This window comes from Zonotrichia albicollis, chromosome 22 (genome assembly GCF_047830755.1).
Source record: "Zonotrichia albicollis isolate bZonAlb1 chromosome 22, bZonAlb1.hap1, whole genome shotgun sequence".
NCBI classification, from domain to species: domain Eukaryota; kingdom Metazoa; phylum Chordata; class Aves; order Passeriformes; family Passerellidae; genus Zonotrichia; species Zonotrichia albicollis.
In genome coordinates this window covers 6,645,119-6,671,056 of record NC_133840.1, presented here as the reverse complement: position 1 = coordinate 6,671,056, position 25,938 = coordinate 6,645,119, and the positions used below count along the sequence as shown (strand labels likewise).

The window sequence follows — 25,938 nt, the reverse complement described above, 5'->3', positions numbered from 1 at the left end:
CTTGGTTATTTATCTCATCCATTCAGATAACAACTGTTCCAGTTATCAAATATTCAGTTGCCATTAGTACTTGGAAATAACTTTTTTTGTATAGATCTGAGTGCGTTAAGTAACTGGATTTTTTATGATAAGAGTTAAAGTAAAAGCACTATGAAATGGAATTTAGCATACTACAAATTTTCAAATGCATTCCTGGTTCAGCATGAGCCCCTATTAATTCATCACTGGAGAATAGTTTTATTATAGTACTTTTTCCTTATTTAGGATCTTAATGGAAATTTGAAGGCAGTTTTCTAATTTAACAGAATGTTGTGTCTGCTTCAGAGCTGATGGTACTGTTCTTTTGAAATCTGTGGGTAACTTCTCTGCCTTCCCTGGAAGATTTAAGGTCTGGTGGTGTAAATATGCTATTGTGAGCAAGACAGTTAAAAGTCATTAATTTCAGAAGTGTAAAATTCCTGTCATTTTGATCTTAAATCTCTGTCTGGCTTTTCCTTTTCCTTGCCATTAACTTGAGGATGCAACTTATTAATGGTTCCCTCTCCCTGTGCTGGGCTAAATACAGGACAGAATCAGGAAAGGTTAAAGAGCTTCACCATGCAATCATGACATGATTATTATATATAATTAGCAAGGCATCCCTGCCATCAGCTGTCTGAATAAGCTGTGTATTGGGTAGGTCACTGTGCTTTACCATGGGTACATCAGTGGATGGGTATTTGTACATGAAATCTGAAAAAAAATTAAAAAAATAAAGGATGTTCTTGGGCTATGTTAATTTACAGAACTGAAGTTGTGGTATGGAAGTCTAATGTTGGAATCTGTATTTGTGAAGTCATCAGACAGATATTTTAAGGCTGGGAAAGGATTTCCTGAGGTCATTAGCATTCTTTTCATGTGGCATAAGAGCACTGTCCAACAGTAATGCAGTAATCCCTCATTTGGAGAACCCTCTAAGGCACAGACTCCAAAACAACGTGCTGGACTTGATGTCTGTGAAAGCCATTTCTCATATTCTTCTCCCAGAGCAAGTACTTTTAAGGGTATTGCCATTCTGATGAGACCACTCTGGCTCCCCACTCAGCTGAATTGCTCTTTAAACTATTAATTTGGTCAGTCAGTAATTTAATAATTTTCCATATGCAGACAACAGAAGCTGAAAATCAGTTTGATGTGCTGGAACTACTAATCATGTCTTTGAAGAAGTACTCTAATAATGTGTGTGCCTAAACCACTTCAGACCTACGTTCCTTCTGCATTTTGAGAGATTATTCCTGAGCTGATACTCATATTTTTTCTATTTTACCCCCTTTAATTTCCTTATGTTAAATTTCCAAACCTAATTAATACAATTTCTTTCCTGTACATTCACTCCATGATGGCTCAATTAGAGCAGCAGTAGAACTGTGGTTCAATATTCAGGCCAACTTCATAATTGAAAACACATTTTCTTCTCAAAAGCTGCAGCTGGTTTGGTTCTGCTCATGCAGAAAAGGATATAACCTTGCATAACATAGGAAATGAACGGTTGAGAGAGAAGCCAAATTCAATTTCAGTCAGATATTTTGAGGATAAGTCCATGATCTATGGAAGCAAGGGAATGAAAAGTGTGTGTATGTGGAAAGCAGCGTGTTCAGCACTCTATTAATCACGGCCAGCCTGGGTGCTGTTGTGTGCCTTGCGTTAGCACTGATGCTCGTAGGGAGGCTGGAGAGCAGCCAAGCACTCCAGAAGTTAACCTCTTAAAGACCCTGAGCTGCTTTCTGTTGAATAAATGTAATTTTGTGGTCAGAAATAAATGCTTGTGATGTAGCAGGAGCTTTGAAAACAACAGCGTGGCAAAGCTATTACAAATTGCTCTGTGTTGGGGAAGTCAACAGCATACATCAAAATCCAGCGCTCGTGTTTGGGCCCACAGCCTCCCTGCTTTCCAATGGAAGTATCATCAAACCCTTCTATTTACCAAAAGTGAATGTTTTTGGCAGTTAATTCTCTTTTAAAGTCCACTTTTCATCTCAGTTCTGTTCCCCAAAGCAGGGAGAGGTCGTGACCCGCTCTTGGGGTAACGGCAGCTCCACAGTGCTTTCATTTCTTTGTTTACAGAAGTGTGTAAATGATTATTTATTTATTTTTGGCTGGCTTGATTGCAGTTTAAACAACATCTTTCCTGAGGAAGGTGATTTAAATATACTCCAGCATCTCCCAAGCAGATGAGCTCTCCCTGCTGAGCACATGGGGTGGCTGCTGCAGGGCCAAAACATCCCCAGGAGAGACACTGACCTGCAGGGGAGGGACAGAACAGCAGAGACTCTCAAATACAGAGCCTCTCTTATCATATCAATAATATCCTTTTCCTTTATATCAATATTATATCAATAATCCCCTTTCCCTTGCTGGGACAGCTCTGAGCTCTGGGGATAACAGGCAAAGTCCCAAACCTTACAAATCCCACCAGAGGCAGTGACAGGCACCGTGCTCCTTCCCCAGAGTTCTTGCAGGTTCCTGCAGGCAAGTTGTACCAAGACAGCAGAGACTACCAGAGTAACTTTGGGGAGGATCAGCCCAAATCCTCTTATTTTTACATAATTGACAAAGTGCTGAAATTCCTGTTGGCAGCTGGTGGGCTGTCTGTGCCGCTGCCACGCGCTCGGGGGCAACGGGAACAGTGGTGGGAAATTCAGTTTATTCAGGATTCCGACAGGCAGCACTGGTGCAGCTCACAGGGTCAGGAGTGTCTTCTCATCCTCAGGAGAGAAAAAAAAGAGAGCTTGAAGTGTGCTGGAAGGAATGGGGATGGGAGGGCTGGGCTGGGTGAGGTATTCTGCTGAGTCCCTGTTTCTCCAAATACAGAATTATCTCTGTATTTATTACAGAATTACCTCTGTTTATTGCAGGTTTTTATCACTATTTTATTTTTATTACTATGAGGCTCTATATAAGCTGGTGTCTGGTCTTGCTTTGTCAAAAAAAGAGAGGCAAGAGGGTGATTTCAGTACAAAATACCAAGAAAAGGGTGCATCTTGGTATTTATTGCACAAAAGTGGTTAATGAGCTCCTTATTGAACAGATTTCTCTGACCTAATTTTTTTTAAAATACCTAAACAGAAGTTTGGATCATCCATGAGGGAGAGGAGGATTGTGGGTTCCAGGTCAGAGCTTGCAGGTGCATGGGCAGCTGAGGGCACCACTCACATTTAGCTCCTGCTGCTGGGAACCTGGGGGTGATGTGGGGTGGCCCAGGCTGCTCTGTCCCGGCTTTCTCCCCTTCCTCCCTGCCCCATTTCCCAAACACGACTGGGCTGCCATGGCCAGAGTTGTTCTCCATCCTTGTGCTCTCCCAGAACCTCGAGGATGAGAACTGGCAAGCTCTGACATCTCCCTCTTTGGTGACAGAACAAATGATTTATTGGTTTATTCACTAGAAAGATCTCCCTTCAGTTTTGGGGGAAGGATGTGTCCCCTGTTCAGAGGTCACCTCTTTGTTTTACCTTTTTGGCATTAAGAAAATTCACGACTGGCCTGTGCTGACTTAAGGAGAGAGGCTGGGATGCAAAATGTAGAATTACAAAGGTAAATAATTATTTATTGTGCAGCCAAATTGGGGCATCCCATATCTGGTTTCACACAAGGTTTTTGCACCCCTTAAAATTCAGGTACAACACAATTTGACTACTCACTAGCACCCACATTTACAAATTGGAGTAAAATACTGCAAATCAACCCTATTTCCACAGAAATAGGATCTAGGGATCCCTGGTTGCTGGAGTTACTGGTTTGTGACAACAGAAAACACTGTGAGGGTTTGAATAAAGTGTCAGAGGGGCTGGGATGTTGGCAGTGGCTTGGTGTTCAGGAGTATCCTTTATCCTTCCATGAGCAAAGTCCTTATTTCCAGGAGCAGGCTGTCCTTTGATTTGTTTTACTTGAGCATGAAAAACACCAAAGCCTCCAGGAAAATTGTAATGTGTTATTACATCAGAGTGTATAAAATGAACTCATATAGACATGAAAACAAAGTTAATCCACTTTCCTACTGTAAAGATTGATCAATAAAGAGATTTTTGGTAACATTTGGCACTCTGAGCCCCCCTGTGCCATCCATTCCCGTCAGTGGTTTTGTGCTGTTCCTGCTGATGTGTGCAGAGATGAGGGACCCGTGCCATGGGGTGTCCTTGCCCCAGCTCTGGTCCCACCTCCTCCCTCGTGCTGAGCCCAGCAAATGCACAGCGTGAGTCACTTCAGTTTGCCAGCACAATGGAAAATAAATTCTTCCTCTCCTTCCTTAGTTGCTCACCGAGCCACTGAGCTGAATCACACCCCAGCAGGAGGAGGAGGAGGGAGCAGGGCTGCTCCCTGCTGCCCCACGGATGGGCTGGGAGCTGGGAAAGCTGCTCTGAAAGGCAGAGGGAGGCCAGGTGGGTTATCCGAGGCTCCAGGAGAGGTCCAGCAGGGGCAGCACAGCTGCTGCTCCAAAGGCAGGGTGGCAGACAGGATTGAATCAGAGCTGTGGCTCTGCTCTCAATATCTGCAGGCACATGTTGGGCTGGCCTGCTTTACTGGGAAGGAAGATCAAAGATTGGAAAAGCAGCAAGAAGCTGTCCTGGGAGAGCATTCCTCAGGGGATGGCAGCCTTGTTTGTCTGGGAAAATCAGGATTTATCTGGGCATGAAAGGAAAAGGAGGTTTTAAGGGTTCAAGGTTGCAGCTGTTTCACAGTGGAGGCGGCAGAATTGAAAAGTTGAGGTGTTTGAGTCCTTCCTAAAGCTCTCTGCTTAACTCGAGGTTAAACCAACAAGCTGGTGAGGCGGGCGTGCCCTTCCCAGGCTCTTTCCTGGTACCTCTGTCCCAACCCAAGCAGCTTTGTTAAACAGATTGGTGTTGGATCCACTGTGAAGTCCTTAATTCTGTTAAAGAATTTATAGCCCAGCTAAAATCCACGCCATATGCCTTAAGCAACTGCACAGAAATAAATTCTTTATAATTTTGCTTCAAAACAGTTTTAATTGCAACAAAACTAAAAATAAGAATTTTTTTACTTTTTCTTTTGTCAGTGGCAAAATGAACTTACAGGCACAGTGAATAAATTTTTATTAATTTGTAAATTACAATGTTATTTTTATAAATTTATTTATTAATATAGGCATCTCTTGGTATTAAGAAAGGGAAATTAAGCCAACTGTATTTAAAGGCTTCAAAGCAAAACTGATGCTTTAATATTCCTGCTATAGCCGCCATTTGATTCCAAGGCAGTTATTCAAGAATACAGCATGGCTTAAAAGAGTGGTGCTTTAATGAGTTATTCTCGTGCTTTTCCCTTTGTTTTCATATGGTTCTTCAGTTCTTAATGGTATTTTGGTAACTTGTAGTAATTGAAGACAAATGGAAAAACTTCGTGATGCAAAACAATACGACAGAAGACGTGTAAGGGAAAAGGGATGGGTGTCTCCTTAAGGCATCCATTTATTAAAAATCATAACAGAAAAATATCTTCTTTTAGATAATTTATTTTTGCTTGATAAATTAGTTCCAGACTGTGTACAGGACAGTAAAAGACGTGTTAAGGTAGTTAACAACAGTGGGAACTAACGTGGAGAGCTATGAGGATAAGTGGAAGAGCAGGGACTGCAGAATTCATATTTATCACAGTTGTGTGAATATTTGTGGCACTGAGAGTAAATCACCAGTGCTTTGGTAATGCCAGACAGACACAGAACTGGGAACCCTCACAAAGGAGCTGTTTTGGGGTGCTGGGTGCAGCATCCCAGCTGTGCTGGATGATCCAAGGGGAGGAGCACATGTGCCAGTCTCCTGCTCGGAGACGTGTTCAAGTGCTGATACCCCTCAGTTCAGAGAATTCAAGTGTCAGTGCAGGATGTGCTGGCATCTGGCTTCCAGTCCAGCTTCCTTGCATCGTGTTCCATCTTTAAATTCAGGAGCAGAGGTGTGCTCCTGTGCACCCTTCAGTCTGACTGCAGCCCATGAGGCAATACCAGGTTCATACAGCCCAGAGCATCCCAGCCCTGCAAACCCTGCTCAGGAGATTGTGGGGCACTAAACATCACACTTGAGTTAGTGCTGAAACCTCCTCCTGCATCAAAACTGACAGATCCCAAACTAAAGCTACAGGCTTGGCTTCTGTCCTTCTGAGCTTGGCTCGACAGAAAGAGGCAACATTCACACAAACCTGAGTTCAGCACCTTCCCTGGCCTGGCTGCCAGATTTGTGGTGCTTCAGTAAATGTGGAGATAAATCCATGCAGTTCATTGCTGATATTTTGATTTCAGCCAGGTGCAGTGGGTGTGAGACTGGGAGCAAGTACTCCTGAACTGGGCTGTCCATGCTTTTGGGGGATCAAGAGTCAGACAGCACAGGGAGAGTGGGATCAGACCATGGAGATCTTTGTGGCAGGTTGGAGGGAGATGATTCTGGAGGGGAAGGGGAGACACTCAATCTCTTAGGTACCCTGAGCATCAACTTAGGAGAGCTCTTGACCTGGAAAAACAAGGTGGACAAAGGGAGGACAGGTCTCAGCCCAGTCTGGCTGCAGCTCCTCCACGGAGCTCTGGTGGTGTTTTAGGGATGAGGAGGGAGATGAAGGCTGTGCTGAGCAGGGAGGATTCCTGGTGTCTCAGTTCTGTTATCTCACTGCAGCGCCAGTGGTATTATCAAGACAAATAGGATGCCAAAACTTAAAAGTGAACATATGTTTATGGGGGTGGTGGGGAATACAGAGGTCACTGTTGTTTCTTTCTGCTCAGAGAAGACATAATGGGGCCTGGTTTAGATAAATTAAGATTTGGAGCTAAGCTCGTGTCAAGACAACGCGAGTGTAATTATAAGTTGACTTCTTTCAGGGTCCCTGAAGTTTTTAGAGTCAAATAAAAATGTTCAGCAAGAGTTTTATAATGTAGTTGAACAGTTTTAATGTGAGCTGATTGCAGCTCAGCCTTGCTGGCTCCTGAAACAATTTTACTTTGATTTGAAAAATTTTCAGTGAACTTCCAAATATTTCCATGTCATTTCAGTGCTCTGTTTCCTCTCTCTCTGGACTTCATTTATATTTTGCGATTTTTGATGTCTTTTTCCTCCCATATTTCCTTATGCACTTGGGTGTTGGCATGCCTAATTATTTTTTTATTCCAGTTAAAGTTGTCACAGTGCTTTTTCTAAATTTTATTTTAAGATGTGAAATAGTTGCAGTGCTCATTTTTAGTAAAACTTTAAACCAGACAGGTTGATTTATTTTTTTTAACTACTAAAACATAAAACCATATTTCTGCCTAGTGGGATTGTTTGGAATTCTGGTTTTGAATTTGAGGGTGAAAAAAGGTGTAAAATACCTGTGATTTACAAACTGCTTCCTTTGGAAAGTCTCTGATCTCCTTGCAAGATGTTGTTTCAAATCTGGTTTATATTTCCATCACTCTATAACTGGTAAGAAGCAAATAAACCATACCTTCTATAATACTTAGAGAGAATAAAAGTACAAATGCTCTTTATTAAAATGTGGAAAAACTGTAATAGGAAAACAAATCCATCCTGTTATTTCCCAGAAATGGAAGCATTTTAAGTGCTTTCCTTTTCATAAAAGGGGCAAATGAATTTTTCAAAATACAGTACAGAATCAGTGCTGTAATGCTAATTGTATTTAATAATAGTAATTTAAATTTGGCTGCTCTCTGCCTAGCAGCAGCGAGCGAAAATTGTATGTGGGAAACGTTGAAGTCCAGAAGTGTAACATATGGTGTGCTTTGGCCTTCAGAGAGTCTCTGTGCACCCATGAAACAGCTCAACGGCACAAGCGTCCCTGGTGGTGCCCCTTCCTTCTCACCCCATCCCCGAGCGGTGCCTGACACTCCCCAGCATGGATTTGCACATCCCAGGGCCTCCCTGCCTTTGGCACTTCGTTCCACAGGCTCATTGCAGCTTCTCCTCGTGTGAAAATGTTCTCTCCCAATTGCTTCTGTTCTCCTTCCCTAATGAGCATCAGTCCATCTGGGATTGCTCAAATGCAGATTATTAAGTGGGTTATTCACAACCATCAATCCCTTGCTCTGTGGCAGGTCAGATGCCCTGGGAGATTCCAGTGCCTTTCTGTGGTCTTTGTTGATAAACTCTGAAAGAGCAGCATGGCCAGCTTTTCTTGAGAATTTATATCTGCTCTCCACATCCTCCATCACTTCAACATCTGATGCTCATTTATCACTTTTCCAATACCCTTTGATAAGCTCTAAATAGGTCAGGTGTCAGTTACACCACACCTCCACCCGTCTCCATAAATTAATGCAGATCCTGGGGGGATGTAAGTGGAATAGGAATTTGGTTTATTTCTTTAAGTACAGCCTTGCATTGTGGTGCCAGAACTCGTCTCTTCCCAGCCTCTCCCGTATCTCCCAAGATTTCCTCGCTGCTGCTGCCAAACGCTGCCGTGTCCTTATTTCCCTCCTTGACCCCTCCTCCCCTCCAGGCCTTTTCTTGGCTTATACCTTGTGCATTGTGCTTCTGTGTGATTTCTACGATTGTCCTTTGGTTTTGTGGCCTCAATCCTGCCCGTGATGATCCCGACAAGTCCCTTTCCAGCCATGAGGTGATCCGCACCAGCCGCGCGCTGTCCCGCGCTGCGCTCCCGCTCCCTGCTTTATTTCATCATCCCCTCTCCCTTCCCAAATCTTTCCCTTCTCCTCACAGAGGCGTTTCAGGACAAAGCAAACACAAGTGGCACCAGGGCTGACCCCACAGCACCCTCCTGCTTTATCTCCCCTCCTCTTCCTCTCCCGGGCACGCGGCGCTTCCCGAGCCCGGGCGCTGGCAAAGCCCTGGCTTGGTCACACGCTTCCCAGTGCTGCAAATCCCCCTCCTGCAGAACAAAATATCAGATACTTTCCTGAAATACAGATACAGTAAACTCTGGCCATTGTTTCTGCCTTATCTATGAATCAATAATGTAGAGAAAGAATTCAAGGACGTTTTTCAGACAGGGCCTTCCTTTTTTTAGGCCGCGGTGACGTCCGCACCTTTAAATGGTTCCATAATATTCACTGCCTTTCAAATACACAGAAGAATTGATATCAGGCCTTTGTATCCGCAGTTCTTCAGATCCTTCCTTGCCTTTTATTAAAATATGGGAACGATAATCTCCATGCCTTTGGTTTCCTGATTTGGGTAAGCTGCCACAGAGCTGTGTCAGGCTTTCCTGTTTCCCTTTCTGTCCCTCTGCTTTGGAGTATTAATTCACTGGATCTGATCCTGAGTCACTTTGGTTGTTTATTGTCAATATGAAGCAATAGAAAATCCTCTGCTTTCCACTACAATAGGAAAATACATGTTTACAGAAAAAAATTGCTGTGGAATAGGTATTTTATTCTTGGAGCTGTTAAGCTGCCTCTCCTTGTACAATGGAGTTTTAGATGAAAATACAGATGTAGGGGGAACATAATAAAATGATAAAAATAAATTCTTAGATGAGTATTGTGTGTGTTACAGAACACAAGGAGAAGCTGGTCAGAGGAGCTCAGGAGTGCAGACTGTGCCTGAGCTGTATTAGAAAACTTCTTTGCATGTAGAAGATTCACAGTTATTTAGGGTTAAGTATCACAGGGTGCTCAACAAGTTCATTTTTCCATCTCCTCACAGGCTTATTGGAAATGATAGAAAAATCTGTTTACCACAATAAAGGCAGAGTGGGGCATCAGAAGTGGCCACAGTTCTGTTTGCTGTGCTAGATCTCAATAAGTGGTAAAGGAAAACAGTTGTAGAGGAGAGAATCTGCCTGGCAAGTACCAGGCTTTTTATAAAGATTTAAAGTAAAGAATCACAACAGGCAGGAGTGGTCATGAAAATATTGATGCTTGTTATCGGGCTGAAAAATGGACTTTATAGTCAGTACAAATGTAGCAGGAACAGTCTTTTAAGACTGCTTCTATAGGAGATGTACACAGGAGACATGGGTTCACTTTTTATGTACTTACTAGCTTTACATGAAATTATTAATTTATATTTATAGCTCTGAGTGTGAGAGTTGTATTGGAACAAGCCTTAAAGCTGCTTTTCTCATCTCCCCTTTTAGATTGATGCATTGGGTAAACGAAGCAAAGAAGCAGAGGCAGCCTTCTTGAATGTTTATAAGAGATTAATTGATGTTCCAGGTAAGCTAATTATTCCCTTATTCTGAGAAACTAATGGTTCATGTTTGTGTGAATGCTACTGGCCATTTTTCCTACCTTTAATAAGGTAAATACAAGCAATGGCTTTGTTCTGGAACTGACAGACTCCTGTATTGTTTCTAATAGAGAGAACTGTAACTGTGGCACATTTCAGGATTTCTCATTGCATCTACATGTCAATGTTTCTATTAATCAATTTATATTATGGTACTCTGTGATCCTCAGTATTTTGTTCGTTAGAGGGTTCAGACAATTTTAACAACAAAAACAAAGCATCTCGAAGCTTCACCAAGAAAAAGCAATATTTGTACTTAGAAAGGATAGAAAAAACTTTTCATCCCCTCCAAGAAAAACAAAAGAAAAAGCCTTACTGAAAAGTAAATCACTACCAAATTTCAGTTCTCTGCAGTGTAAGTGTGATCATAAATTTTATTCAGAGGCCTTTATTGTATGTGTTTTCAACTTCCCTTTTGTTTGGCAAACGAATTTTCTTTGTTTGGCATTTGGTTTCAGTTCATTTCTTTTTACATTTTGGGAGCTGATTTTTTTTGTTTTCCCCAGTGGTAAATAAATAACTGCCTGAGCAGATTTTTCATTTTGCAGCTGTACCCACAGCTGAGAGGGGGTGAGGAGCCCAAGTCTCCACTGCCACATCTTGGCCTGACTGAGCTGTTGGCACATGACTCTGTCTCATTTTATAGTTTTACAAAACATTAACATTATATATATATATAATAATCAAAATACCTCAAGAGGGATTTTGAGGTGTAATCAATACTTTTAAGGCTTCATAGTACCCTGGTACTGATTTTACCATTTAAGGAGTGCATTTCATGCATGCTTCAAATAAAAATTAAATTTTTAATGTTTTAGTTTAATGATTAACTAGTTGAAAGGTCAGTGTTTTCAGATGCTCAGTGTGAGCTAACAAATGTGGCTTTTTATGCTGTCCCATTCATAATTGAGCAGTGCCCAGTGTAGGGATGCAGGGACTCACCACGCTCTTCCTGGGCCACAAAAAAATGGAAATGCCTTGGAAATGTTGTTTTTAGGTTAGTCAGCTGTGGTCTGTGAGTTTTCCTTCACTTATGTCCTGCTCAGACTCTCAGTAACATTGTGCTGAGCACAGAACAGCTCCCTTTGCCCACCTCATGCCATGGGAGGAGTGGGTAACTCAGCGAGGGCCCTGACCTCATTGCTTGGCACGAGCAGTGTGGGCCTGGGATGGGCACCCGGAGCTCTGGCTTGGAAAGAAACCCCTCCATGGAAACTTTCCCAAATATCTTGGATATTTCCCAAATATCTGCAGCCTGGGAGTCCGGCATGAGCGCTGGGGAGAGGCACTGCAGCCCCTGCATCTCCACACTAACGCTCCCTGCAGCTTCCTGCCATAATTTGGTAGGAAGCTGAGTAGGTTTGAGTTGGAACAGTCTGGCTTTTTTCAGGACTGAGAAGTGGTGTCAAACAAGAGCTGTGTGGGATCCTTGGTGTGCTCTTGTGCAGAGGCTTCTTGCTGAAGCCTGGCACATCACAGGTGCTGGGATCTGAGCTGCAGATCAGACCGAGCCTTGAGGAGAAGGTAGGATTTATATCCCACCCACCGGGATTTAGATGAAATGGTGAGGGACTTTGTCAGGATTTCCTTGTAGGAGAAAAAATTTTCTCTTTCATTTGCAAAATTTACAGCCCTGCTCTCACACCCACAGCTTCTGTGCTGTCCCGCTGTCCCTGCGCGTGCCTTATGTCACCTGTCACAGAAATATTTCTTTGATATTCCTAATATACATAAAATCTTCAGCCTGGCTGACTTGGGAGTGCAGTGGAGTCTGTGGGGTGAGAAATATCTCCAGGTTTTATGCCCATGCTCTTACCTGGAGGTCTGAGGTAGAAGTAAATTCCAGGTTCTCCATCAGTCTCCTGTAGCTGCGTGCACGTAACAAATACTCACAGTTTACAACACATGCTGCAAGGAGAAGGAGAGCAGCCATTAGGAATGTATGGCACTGCTCTTTGTCACTCTGCTTCATTGTGTTGCTCTTTTTTTTTTTTTATTCCTTCTCATCCTGTGTAGTCTGCTGGGTTGGGCAGTGTCCATGGAGGGTTGGGTGGGTATCCATGGAGAGCTCTCCTTTATAAACAGCCATCACTACTCATTTATCACATGTGCTGCTTTGCCTCCGTGTGGCTTTACATATCTTTTGACCTGTTCATTTGGTATTTCAAATATTTAGGTACACTTTTAGCTCCCCAATGCTGCTGTGTTTTCTTTTTGGTGTGAGAAGGGAGGATGATGTTTGGGGGAAGCTATGCCTGGAATGCTGCAGAGTGGTTATTTAGCATTAAACATCGCTGTTACATGACAAGGGTGCAATTTTATCAGACTTTCAATATCCTTTATAGGACCATATAATAATTGCAGCTGAAGTCTAATTCCCAGCAGCCAATTTTATGGTTCTTGAGGAAAGCGTGTATTTCTCTCCTCAGTAATAATGTGCACACTTTATATAATTAAAAAGGGCTTCTATTTTAATTTTACTATAAAATGATCTGTATTGAAACTCCAGCTACAGTGCTTTATGGATTCAGGAAAGTTTAATGATTTTCTTTCCTGACCTGACCAGAGTTTTCACTCAGGCTCACCAGTGAGGAATTTGTGGGAAGGGTGGTATTTTACTTGTAAATTTTCCTATGTACATCAGGGGGTTTCTCTTTAAAAGATAAAACAGACCTTTTATATATCTCTCTCCAGCTTTATGATGCTGTTAAAATAGCATTATCCTTGCTTTGTGCTGTGAAATTTATCCTTCTTAAAGGAAAGCACATGTCAAGGAAAACATTTTGGTTTATGTACATTTATACAGCTCAGATCATTCTGTCTTGCTCGAGACTGAACATTTTTAATTAATGGAATTAATTTTCTCATTTAATTGCCTTATTTTCAGTATGCAGTACAGAGCAAGGGAAAAGCGAATCCTGCCACATGAATTGCACTAATCAACAAGGTTGTCACAACTTACCTTTAAAAATAATGTGAATATATTTATTTTGAAGTAAAGGGAGGTTGGGTCTGTGTTTTGAGGAAACCTTCTTCCATCTGTTCAGGATTCCTTTGTCTCCAGTTTTAAAAAATAAATGTATTATGTTAACACCCTTGGCTTTTAGGGTCTTAATCTTGCAAGCACTTAAAGTGAAATTGGAGCCTTGTTGTGTGTTTGGAGAAGTGGTGTTGCCTTGCAGAAACAGTTATATTCAAAATTCGGGTTTTTTTCCCCTCCTAAATCTTTAAAGGAAAAAATAGTAAGCATTGAAAACACTAAATATTTTTATTTCAAAAAGGAACTGTGATCACTACTTTATTTTTTTTAAAACAAAACTTGGGTGTAATTTTCAAGTAAAAGTTCAAATGTGGAGACCAAGGGAATGCCAGGTGTCAGTGTCTGGATAAATTGGTTAATAGAGTGTTCTTTCTGCAAGGGATCACTGCAGTTACAGCCCAGTGCCACGCTGCATTTGCTCAGTACTTTGTCTCAGTATTGCTCCTGTGTAGGCAAAGAAACAATTCTGCCTTTAAACACAAATCTGCTCTCTGGATGTGGCACAATTAAACCCAGTTGGGTTCAGTCTGGAGAACAGGAAAACACAGAGTTTTTTCAGCATATGGACATTTGAGAGTGAGGGAAGGTTAATGCAAACTGTTTGTTCTTGGTTTGGAGGGGCTGTGCTGCCTTCCAGGGCTCAGCCAGAAATGGGTTTCGTTTCTCCTTAATGGGAATGAGAAAATTGGTCAGGAAACCAAAGGACTCAGGGGGTGTAAAAGGGGATGTGAGTGTGGTTTTATTGGAGACTCTTCCCAGATTGGGTGCTAAATAATGTGTGTGCTGTGGGTTTAGCTCAGAGGACCTGCTATCCAAGGGAAATATAACAAAAAACAGAGAAGGTAAAAATAAGATTTTTTTTTTTTTAATGTGCCCTGTCAAAACAATCAAAAGCAATAACAGTGAAAGATGGCTGAAGTGGAAATTTTATCTTTCCCTTGCTCCTTGCCATCATAAATTGCACACCCAGCCGTAGGGGCTGTGTCTCACAAAGGAGGAGCAGGCTCCTTCCAAAGGAGTTTTCCACTCACCTCTCACTACATGCTGTGTTTTAGTCCACACACAGCCCCAGTTCAGCCTTGCAAATTCCAACTGCCCTGCATAGGGTGTTCTTTTTTCAAGGAATGCTTTACCTGAGAAAGCACAAAGTTCTTTTTGAATAAATGATCAGTAAAGCACTAAAAAAGTGCAAGGGAATTACTTCTAAAGGCAGAAAAGACATTTATTTGCAGTGCTTGCAAATAATCAGACATTTATCAGCCTTTGCCTTTTGATTATTTATAACTCACAACCCTCTTCAGACTTGCTCTGCTGTTTGGGCTGTGAGAAAATTTCATTTAAAGCCTATTTGATCAATGTCCTGAGGTTAAAGGTGATGCAAGAGAAAAACAGGTTTGATTTTGGATTTCGTTGGGGTTTTTTTCCCCCTGAAAAATTATCTGCTGCTTATGTTGGAGGTGATAAATGTGTATGAAGTTGTTGTGTTTATGTACATCCTGTGACATGTTTGGATTTTTTGGGAAAGTGTAATGTTAAGCAGAAAGGTTAATGGCAAGAAAGTCTGTATAATAAAGACTTTTACAGACCCAGATGACTCATGATGTGCTAAAATTTCAACCTGGGTACCCTCAGCCTTTTCTGCCTGTAGGGAGAGCTGGGTGAATGTAAATTTAGGGGATAATTAAGAGAGGTGAGGGAAAAGAGGTTCACTCTGAGGGACTGTTTAAGCACATCCCAGAGTGGAATACAAAAAAGAGTTTGAAAAAGTTAATACTTAGAGTACTCTTGTCTGAGATAATGGTTAATTGGTTGGCAAAACTGTCTAAAGAGCAAGATCAGGTCGTAGTAAACCCTGAGTTTGTGCTACATCGAGGCTGAACAGCACAGACCATTTTTGAGAAATGTTTGGTATCGTTGCAGTGTGAAAAATTTTAGGCAGTTCCTCATTTGTTAATAATACATGTCAAAACTGTCACCTCTTTCCTAATAAAATATGTTAGAATAAAACAAAGGACAGACCCATAAAATGAACAAGTTTATAGTTTTGCTGCCCCAGACTGTACAAGGGAAATGCATATTCATAATGTGCCTTTTCTCAGCCTTCGAGGGAAAGGAAAACAATATTACAGTGAGTACTCTCAGGGGGGAAGGAAGCAAAATGAACTTGCTCACAGACACAGAAGTGGCTCAGACACCCCTCAAACGCAGCAGTCGGGTGTCTTTCTAAACACACTTGAAAATCTGATAAAATTAAGCAGAAAATTGAGCATTGTTATACTTGAAAGAGTGAAAAGCCATAAACCCCCGTGGCTGCAGGCAGTGATTTAGCTGCTGAGTGGATCCCATCTGAAACCAAAATCCTTGATGCTTTCACCTGCATGTTTAGAACAGGTAAAAAGAAAGTTGCACAAACAGGAAAATCTGGAGTCTGATCTGTACTGTAAAAAATTGTGGACTGAAGAAATTTAGTGATTCTCCCCAAACTGTTCTGCAAATCTGCAAGGAGTGGCAGTGAGAGTTTAAAGGACTGCAGAGGGGAGATTTGAGCAGAGTTCTCAGAGGGGCAGAGCTGCCACCGTTTGGTTTTCCTGAATATCCCGAATCTCCCGGGATGCTGCTCCAGCCTCTGCAGTCCAGTGCTGAGGAACGTGCAAGTAGCTGAAAATCACTTCAGCCTCCTTCCCCGAGGGGCTGGAATCCCGAGCCACAGCACAGCGTGCACTTTGGGATGTGTGCACGCTGGTAGGGCAGCACTGTTAGTGTTACACAGCTATTTTCAGAGGGAGCACAAAGTCCTGGCCAGTTCCCATCTTTAGAACTCATTCACTTTATCCTTGTTTTTTGAATCCCATGTCAAAACAGCTGAAAATATTTCTGTTACCTGAATACATGGCTTGAAGTTGGGCTTGTCTGATCACATGCTTTTTTTTTTTTCCTCTAGTTTTTCTCGTTGAATTAATAATTGGATAAATTCCTTTGTAAAAGCCAGAATAAATATTCAGAGGAAGAAATATCCCTAAAGCATTCACTTTAAAAAATTTATTGTGTGGTTGTCAAGCCCTATTTTACTTGATAGGCTGGAGGCACGGAAGGAAAGAGGGGAGGTGCAGATAAGGGGAAGGATGCAGTGAATAGGGGCAGGAAGAATGTTGGGCAGGAGGAGATATCCCAGCAGATATCCCTGCGGGAAGGGGCTGTGCTCACCTGCAGCCCTTGGGAAGGTGGTGCTGCAGCCCCAAGGGCCCTGGCTGGAGCAAAAGGCACAGCGTGCTAGGGAGGGGGGAGTATTGGACTTTCTCTGTTGCAGGAATGTGAACTGGAATTAGAATAAACCCCAGCTTTTGGAGGGTTTATTGCTAAGTCTGTTCAGAAGCTTTTAGGAGAAAGAAGGGATGAATGTAGCAGAAATGCTTTCAAACATAGGAGAAGGCTCTTTTTTCTTTTATAATCTCAAAGTAGGAGAAGCGAAACTCGAAGTTCAAGTGTTTTTCTGTAACTGTCCTTTGCACTGAGCTCGAAGTGTGAGCAGAAATTCCAGTGTCCTGGGCCATTACTAGAATATTAACAATCAAATCGGAGCCTTTTCAGTTGCAGTGGCTTCTCTTGTAACTCATTAGGTTCTGTTTCAGCTGACAGAGCGCCATCAAATACTGCCCTACCTATTATGCAAACCCCACGTTTAATATTTAAAACTTTTCTGAGGATTTACTTTGCTTACTCCTTTGAAAATAGGGGGAACTGCAGTGCAGTTCGTGAAGGAGTCGATCATTTACTCTGCCTTACGTGATTTTATTTGACTCTAGGATAGTGATGCATCTCAATGTGGGGCATCTTTCTGGCAGTAACCATTCCCGAGCTGGGAGATAAATAAAGAATGTTTTTAAATAAGAGCCCACAAGACGTAGGGAGCACACTCCGGGAGGGATCTGTATGATTGCGGTTACATTGCCGGCACACCATCCCGTGCTGTTTCGTTTAACCCTGCGCGCTTTGGGGAGCCCGTGCCGTGATTAATGGGGAGGAAAGGCGCCGGTCTGCTGCCACTCCCCCAGCCCCACGCAGGGGGGTCCCATCACTCTGCCTGTGCTGCTTCCAGAGGTCGGCACAATTTGGGATTCCGCTTTTTTTCCTTTTTTTCTGGTAAGGAAAATGAGAGTCACTCACCCTCTTGTGGGCACTTTGAATTCCCCGGTTCAGCCTGCACAGAACGCTCTGACAGCCGGAGGGTGAGGAGAATGCTGTTAAAAAGTGGGGAAAAAAATAAAAGGAAGTCACAGATCCCAGCCCTGTGGGATGGGAGAGTAAGAAAATATGTATAATTCTTGATTGAAGGTAGAACCTTTTCATGGTTTTTATGAAGTGAGGAGTTGGAGAGATGATGAGCTTTGTTTCAAATGGAATTACGGCTATAACTCTTCTGTCCCTGGGCTACCGGAGTCATAGGGGAACGGGAGCAAAGCTATCATTTATTCCGTGAAATCTTTGTCTCAGTCTCTCTAGGCTATTTCAATTTACCCCTGAAATTTCTGGGGAATAATTAATGAATTAATTAAGTATGCTGTGAGGTGTTTGAATATTCAAAAGCTACAATGTAATTATTATTTTTTCTAAAACACATTTTCAGATTATTTTCAGACATGCAGTCTCCCACGAAAGCAGTTACTGCAGCAGAAGCTCGTGGAGCTTCTCCGTGTCTGTAATCCAGGGATCCTTCTCTGGCAGGAACATTCCCTGCAAGGAACAGTTGCATTTAGGAATGGGGAAAAAAACTTCTTTTACTTCATGACCGAAGTATTGTGACAGCAGGGCTGAACTCGTGGCTCTTTGAAAAAGTTAAATCGCGTTAATAAAGTTGTGTTTTAGGAGGATTATTATTTTTTCCCCTCCTTTATCGTTTCATGTGGGCGTTTCTGGTGAGCGATCAGAAAGCTTTGCTTACAGCGGGGTTTGGGCAGCAGAAATTCAGTCGCGTTGAAAGAGACGCGTTGCCTTCCTTGAATTATTTTTAGATCCCAACCTTAGGAAACACATTTCCAGTGATATAAATTATTAATTGCCCCTGTAGTTCTGGCACTGTTTCATAACTTGCTTTCTTATCGTTTCCAGTGTTACAGGCCTGTAAATGAAGAGGGAAGAGGGGGGGTTATTAAAAGGCAAGTCCTTTGTTTTGGAAGAGGCTCTTTAGGAGCTCCATGTTATGATACCAAAGGAATAAATTCAAAGGAAAAGAGAAGCAGTTTAATTTAGATATTAGGAAGGAATTGTTCCGTGTGAGGGTGCTGAGGCCCTGGCACGGGGAAGCTGTGGCTGACCCTGGAAGTACCCAAGGCCAGGCTGGACAGGGCTTGGATCAGCCTGGGATAGTGGAAAGTGTCGCTGCCCATAGCAGGGGATGGAACGAGATGAGCTTTAAGGTCCCTTCCAACCCAAACCGTTCTGATTCTCTGCTTTCTATGAGTGTATTTTGCTAAGAAGCCGAGAACGAACCTCGGGCAGTGCACAGCAGAGCGCTGCACTCTTAGGCAGCCCCCTGGCCCATCCGTGGGGATCTCACCGCAGGGAAAGACCCCATTTGTGGTGATTTTACAGCGCGTGAGGAGCCCCCGGCACCGCACCGGCACCCGCGGCCGCCGCCCGCTCCGCGATCCAGGCCGGGCTTTGCCGCTCTCCCCGTCGCGCTCCGGGCCGGGGCCGGCCGAGGGTGCCGGGGGTTCCTCCGGGCTCCGGGCGGTCACTCCGGGGTCCCGACAACCCCCTTAGGGTTCCGGACAGTCCCTTTGGGCGTCCCTGCGTTCCCTCCCGGGACGCGGGCAGCACCTCCGGGGCTCCGGGCCGTTCCTCCGGCGGCTCCTCCGGGGCTCCGGGCAGTCCCTCAGGGGTCCCGGTGCTCCCTCCCGGCGGGGCTGTCGGAGCCCGTTCCTCATGACTGCTCCCATCCAGCAGTGCTCCGCAGCCCTGGGGTTAAATATATATATTTATATAAATATATAGGGAAGAGAGGGTAATTTGGCCCTGCGCGCTGCAAGTTGTACATTTAAACAATGACACGGTTTTTCCACTCCGTTTGGCAAACCCCTCGGTGTTGAGGACCCCCGGGTCCTCACCCCTCACAGCAGCAACGACCACGGCCGAAGGGTTAAATATAAACTTTAAACATTCCCTGTCCCGCAGGAGCTCCTTTTCCATGAGCCGAGGTGGGCTTTTCCCCCCTCTCCTTAAATAACGAGGGTGGTCCCAGCATACTCTATATCGAGACAGCTTTTCATCAGTTGCTCATCAGCATGCTAATTGCTGTATGACTAATTATGCCCTGAATTCCAGTTGATTTTCTTAATGAGACAGCTGGGTTAATTATGTAATCGTATGATTACATTAGCCCAGAGTGCCCTGGCGAAAAGGAAGGCGGGCGGGAGTGGGATGGCAGCGGGCGAGGGGCACGGGGGCAGCCGTGGCCATTTGGGCCGTAATGATCGGGGAGAGCCCCGCGGTGTAAACACGGGATGGGATCGCTGGCACTGGGAGCTGTGCCTTCCTCAGCTGGCAGGATGAGCGAGGAATGGGGTTCTTCAGCAAAATTCACTTGGGAAGTTTAGGCAGTCAGCGATGGCCCTGTTGTAACTCGGGGATTGAGGGTGGGTTTGGGATGAGCGATGTCGGGGGTTGGAGTGGAGAGTCATTGAATATCCTGGGCTGGAAAGGGCCCACAAGGATCATCAGTCCAACTGGTCCCAATTATCCCACCCTGGGCGTCCCTGAGAGCATTGTCCAGAGGCTCCTGGAGCTCTGGCAGCCTCTAGCTGTGCCCATTCGCTGCAGAGCCTGGGCAGTGCCCACCACCCTCGGGGTGAAGAACTTTCTCTTGATATCCAACCTGAACCTCCCCATACACAGCTCCAGCCATTCCCTCCTGCCCTCCCTGGTCACAGAGAGCCGAGATCAGAGCTGCAGACCCCAGTGAGTCTCTCCTCAGTCTCCTCCAGCTGAACAAATCAAGTGCCCTCAGCTGCTCCTTGTACAGCCCCTCCTGATGCTTCGTTGTCTGCTGTCCCTCCTTTGGATACTCTAACAGCTTTATATCTTTCTTACATTGTGACACTCAAAACTGCACCCAGGGTGCTGAGGGGCTGCCTTGTGTAATGCGTAATTCGGGCAAAATCAATTCTTAGTGTTTATTTTAAAATTGTTTGTGAAGTCAGTACTTTCCTTACCTAAACAGCAAAAAAAAGAAAAAAAAGATTCCCTTGCCCTGCTGCTGAAAAAAGATTGATCGTCAGGGCATGTGCGTGGTGTGAGAACAGCCTGAGAGGTGTTGCTGTGGCTGTGTCGCACCAGCTCGTTTGATGTGAAGTATTAACAACTATAAAAATCACTTCGCATTTGTAACATTAATTGTTTTCATGTCTGCGTCCACTGAGACGTGTCCATCCTCCTCCTTCATGGGGACAGAGGCTCCTCTGCCAGGGGGCGGTGAGGTGTGTGCCAGCAGTGAGCAGGGATGTGCCCAGAGCTCTGCAGTCCTGGGGAAGGAGAGGCAGGAACGGGCTCTGCAGGGTGGGAAATGCAGGGTTGGAAATTCGGCAGTTTCTGTTTTACTGTGGTGGCGTGGAGGAAACCTCAGCAGGGATCGGATCCAGATGTGCTGGGCTGCCTGCAAGCGCAGGATGCAGGGGGCTTCGCTGTGGGTATGGCGTGCAACAAGTGGATTAGGAAAAACGAGCAGAATAGGAAGCAGGAGGAAAAAATGCACTGAATTTAGTGTAAAAATAGACATCTCAATCTACTCTTAGGCAGTAATGATCTTGCAAAACGCTTTTTCAAGTTCTGGATGATCGGATCCCTTTTACTAATTTTCTCCTATTTTAAAATTTTATTTATCCTGTGCCCAGCAGGGATTCTGGAATTTCACAAGAGAAAATTCAAAGCAAGGGAATAATGTATGATGAGGTTTCCATATTTCAGTGTTCAGCGAGGTGATTTTTCTCTCTTACAGACCACAGAAAGGGCATTTCCTTTGCTGCCTCTCTCCATAAGCCAGGGCCAGCTGATTTTTTTGAGCTGTGCATGCCTGTTGTTTGTGTAATGAAACGAAAGTTTTGGTCCATTGCTTGTTTAAAAATTCAGTGACCTCCTGTTAAATGACATGAAACATACTTTGCAAACCTGGTTAATATAAAAAGGTATGCTTTTCCATGCATGCATGTGTTGGGAAAAGGAGAGTATTTTTATTTATTTTTAATCCGCTCCACTCAGGTAGGAAAAAAGCTATTGTGACTCTAAGGTTTATACTTGTTTCAGGTTAATTGGTGTTTATAAATACTCCAGAAATAACAGGTTTTTAGGCTTTTCAAGGTAAAAGAGCACGTTGGAGCTTGCCATGAGAAACGATTTTTCTCTCCGCCCGAAATATCTTGGTTGGTCATTTTATTGTCGTACAACGATTAGTTTTCTTTCATGCCGTTTATAAAAATTAAGTCTAAGAGGTGCTTCACCCATGGGGTTTTTTACATGTCCTCCAGCAGTATTTGGTGGCTACAGGCCATTAGTCCTTCAAATAGGCTCAAGTGGAGTTTGAAGTTTAATGCACAGAGACTTTTTTACATTTTGTTTGTTCTGCCGCTGTTTTGCTACTTGAACATTAACCTTTAATAGAGCTAAATTAAATATACATGTCCTGATGAATAATTATGAGATTGCAAGCATTTTCATTTTGTACACAGAGCTTCTCAGGGATTGCAAATTTGACTAAAGATTTAGTCATTATTCACTTTATAATGCCCATGTTATTTTTGTCTTTTAATTCTTTGCTGATTTCAATATAAAAAGCCCTGTGTATTAGGAGCAAAATACCTCTTGTGCGTGTCCTGGCTTTTTACAATGTTAAAATGAGGGTTGGGGAAAGTGCACCCACAATTTTGTCCAGTTCAGTTTCTTTCATCACTATTTCACAGAAATACCCACGGCTGAAGCTTAAGATCGCAGGCCCGATAGGATCCGTGGTTTCTGTAACAATTTCAGCCGTGGCCAGGGAGAGACAATCCAGCCTTTCTTTGTGCTCAGCAGATGAATGTCCCAGGCTGGCTCTTTGGGGGATGCTGAGCTGCAGGAGTGTGACAAAATGCTCCTTGCAGAGGGAGGTCAGGGACCTCCATGGGAGCAGGGGAATGTTGTGACAGCCCACACCGTAACAGGACCATCCATAAATACTGCAGCTCGTGCTACTGCTGCCACTTCAGCTCTCTATTTAATTCCTTACCTGTACCCCCCTGTCTCTGCCACAATAACATTTTAAGTTTGATTTATTATAAATATTTTAATACAGATAATAATAACGAAAAGTATTTGGCCTAAAAAGCATAAATGAAAAAGCTATGTAGTCATAAACTATGTATGTACAGAGAACAGATGACAAGCAACCTAGATTTTGTATTATGAACAGGGTAATGCCATAAGCTGTTGAAGAACCCAAGTAACAAAATGCAGCAGGCTGCTACTTAGAATGTCTCTGAGTTCAACATAACCCAGTGCTATTCTTTTATAAACTATGCAACAACGCTGGCATATTGAAAAAACACACAGGCTCATGCTTAATGTGTTAACAGAGGTACAATAGACTTATTATGTGTTTCCAGAGACTGGAACTGAGGGTGGTCTGAAAAATTAATGACTGTGGTGGTTGAAAATTAAGTGAACTCCCTAATATATACTGTTGTTGATCCACTGAGTTTGGTGTTTAGCATTCCTCAACAGGAGACTAAATCTTTGCAGCCATTTCACAAGAGATGCTGGCGCCCATAGCAGAAATATATTCAATAATCTTTTATAAGTCCATCACACTCCAGAGTTTTCCTATCCTGACTGGGAAGAAATCCCAGAATAAATCACACTTGTACATGTCAGGTGTGTGCTGAGAACTCTCTTTACCAGAAGGGGATGAATGTCAGAGAATTAATACTGAGAGGACATTTGATTAATAGTGTAAGAGAAAGAGAGATCCAAACCCAAGGTTCATGGAATTGATTACATCCACACAACATTTCTGATTATTATTGATCTGTCAATTAGAAAAAGTACCACTCAGATCTCCATGGTCACAGAACCTGTTTGAGCTCTGCTGTGCAGGAGGGCACGGTTTGCTTCAGAAATTCACTCCTGCACAGCAGAATGAGGGACAGTAGCTGTCAGTGAGCTGTGCATTTTGATTGCTTTTCACCCCAAAATTCTCATTTTGCAATAAAAAATGTGAAACTTAAAACTCTCACGTGCCTTTATATCATGATTGTCTGCACCCAGGAACGCTGTCCTGGGGGTTAGTGCCGGGATGGAGAAGCTGTGTCAAAATTTCATGGACTCACAGAATGGTTTGGGTTGGAAGGGACCTTAAAGCTCATCCAGTTCCACCCCCTGCTTTGGGCAAGGACACCTTCCACTATCCCAGGCTGCTCCAGGGGCAGCTACAACCAGGACAGGTTGTGCTGGGACCTCAACACCCTCACAGCCACGAATTTTTCCCCAATATCCCATCCATGCCTGCCCTCTGGCAGTGGGAAGCCATTCCCCCTTGTCCTGTCACTCCAGGTCCTTGTCCCAAGTCCCTCTCCAGCTCTCTTGGAGCCCCTTTGAGGTACTAGGAGGAGCTTTAAGGTCTCCCCAGAGCTTTTTTTCTTCTGGCTGAACACCCCCAGCCTCTCAGCCTGGCTCTGTATTTAAAGGGATCATAGATAGAATGAAGTATTTCTGGTTTTTTAAGTTTGCAGGATATATGATGTGAGGAATGTATAGGACTAATAACTCAGAGAAAGGCCCTGCTGGCACCAAAATGGAGAAAAAAGGACAATTGTGCTCTGAACTGCTTGGGTCACAGAAATGTTCCTTTTTTCTAATTTTCTTATTTTATTTTTCATTTTATTTTACTGTTTCTTTTGTTTTGTTTAATTTTATTTTACTGTTTCTTTTTCAGATCCAGTTCCAGCCTTGGATTTGGGGCAGCAGCTTCAGCTGAAGGTCCAACGCATGCACGATATTGAAACAGAAAACCAGAAACTGAGGGAAACTCTGGAGGAATACAACAAAGAATTCGCCGAGGTGAAAAATCAGGGTAGGTTGCAACCACATTATCAGCTCTTAATGCACACTGAAATTTGAAGGCAAGGATTGAATTCAGTTTTATTTCTTAAAGGTAGAGGTGACAGTAGTGTTGAAATTCAGTAGAGAAAGTGCAATAGCCTATTAGGGCCACTTCTGTATTGTGTGTGGAGCTGGGCTTTGGGCAGACTTTGGATTTCTTGAAAGTTCCATTTACTGTAGCAGCAAGTCAGAGGATGGAGTTGTTATTCTGCATATTTGGTTGTAGCCTTCAGCACTGAAAATTACACCTGACTGACGTTATTTGTGACATTTTGTGAGAGGCAGTGCTGGTACTGACATCAGGCTGAACGTGGGTGTTGGTACTTGCAGGATGTGCAGCTTGCACAGACAAACACAAAAATTCAGTATTTGGTATCTACATATGAATCTGTACAAAATGGAACTTTTTCTGTGCTGTTTTTACTTATCTAAATGTACTACTGGAGTGCATTCAGCATATACTCTTTATTTTTACTCTGGAGACCATCCACAGAGCAATGTAAATACAAGCTATTACTGTTAAATTATTTAAGTTTTAATGAGTCTAAAGTACATGAAAATACATGAAAATCTCAATGAGATTTAAAGCCTGTTGACTTTTAGACTGCTTAAGTTTTCTTGTGATTCACTTTCCTGCATCAGGAAAAAAATTTCTCAGCCATACACTTTGTTTCCCATCCATGAAGATTTCCATCTTTAATGCCTAGTTCTGGATGGTAGTAAGGTAAATTGTCTTGCCATTTGGAAAAATGGAGATTTTAATTTATTTTTTATATTGTGAAACTGTTGCACCCACAGCAACAGCATTTGAAAGCTGCGTTAGCAACTAAGTTCATTTTGTTAAATCTCATTTTTTGCTGAGAGAACATCTATGCATTTATATCTTTTGATATATATTTATTTTTTTAATGCAGAGGGTGTGACCCCTGGAGAGGACAGGTATCAGCATGCCAGGATTTGGGCTGGACTGCAGGAGATGTCATGTTGGAACTGTAATGCTCTAAGCAAAACTGTATTTTCTGCTGGAAATGTACAATCATTGCAGTTCACTGTGCAGAGTTTTCCTGAGGCTGTGCATCCAGTACATCCAAGCATGACATAGGGGTTCATCCCACAAAGTGGAAAAGCTCTTGACTTGTAGAGTTTTTTGCTACAACCACTCATAACTGACATTTTTGATTTTCCCTGGTGTGCTGGAACTTCCTCTCCATTTCCTCACTGTAGCCTTTGTAATTTTGTTGTTTTTCACTCCAGTGCAGTGGTTTTACTCTCAGTTTCAAACAGGGATTAATAAGCTATCCAGGGAAAAGGCTGTTGTTAGCTGAGGGTGCTTTGATCAGTTAATCTCTTTGTTTGGAGGGTTGGTATGAGCTCTACTGTGCCTGTAAGAACTTCTTCCAAAACTGGTATAAATGGCAGTGCCTGACAAGCTGTGGCTGACCTGAGCACTGAAGAAGGTACTTAGTGCTTCAAGCAATGTAGAGGATTCAGCTGTTCTTGTCCAGCACCTCTATTGTTAGGTGCTTAAAGGTAAAAACAGATTTTATTACAAAAGTT

General features: G+C 43.2%; 1 protein-coding gene across 12 annotated transcripts in view; it reads left to right on the top strand.

The window, feature by feature from the left end:
* Window positions 1-25,938, top strand: part of CUX1 (cut like homeobox 1) — a 272,878-nt gene that overhangs the window by 110,791 nt on the left and 136,149 nt on the right. For all 12 annotated transcript variants that reach the window (XM_074556863.1, XM_074556862.1, XM_074556857.1 and 9 more), the window contains exons 4-5: window positions 10,066-10,144; window positions 24,215-24,352. In XM_074556863.1, coding sequence (XP_074412964.1) covers window positions 10,066-10,144; window positions 24,215-24,352 — 217 coding nt within the window. The remainder of the gene's footprint in view (window positions 1-10,065; window positions 10,145-24,214; window positions 24,353-25,938) is intronic.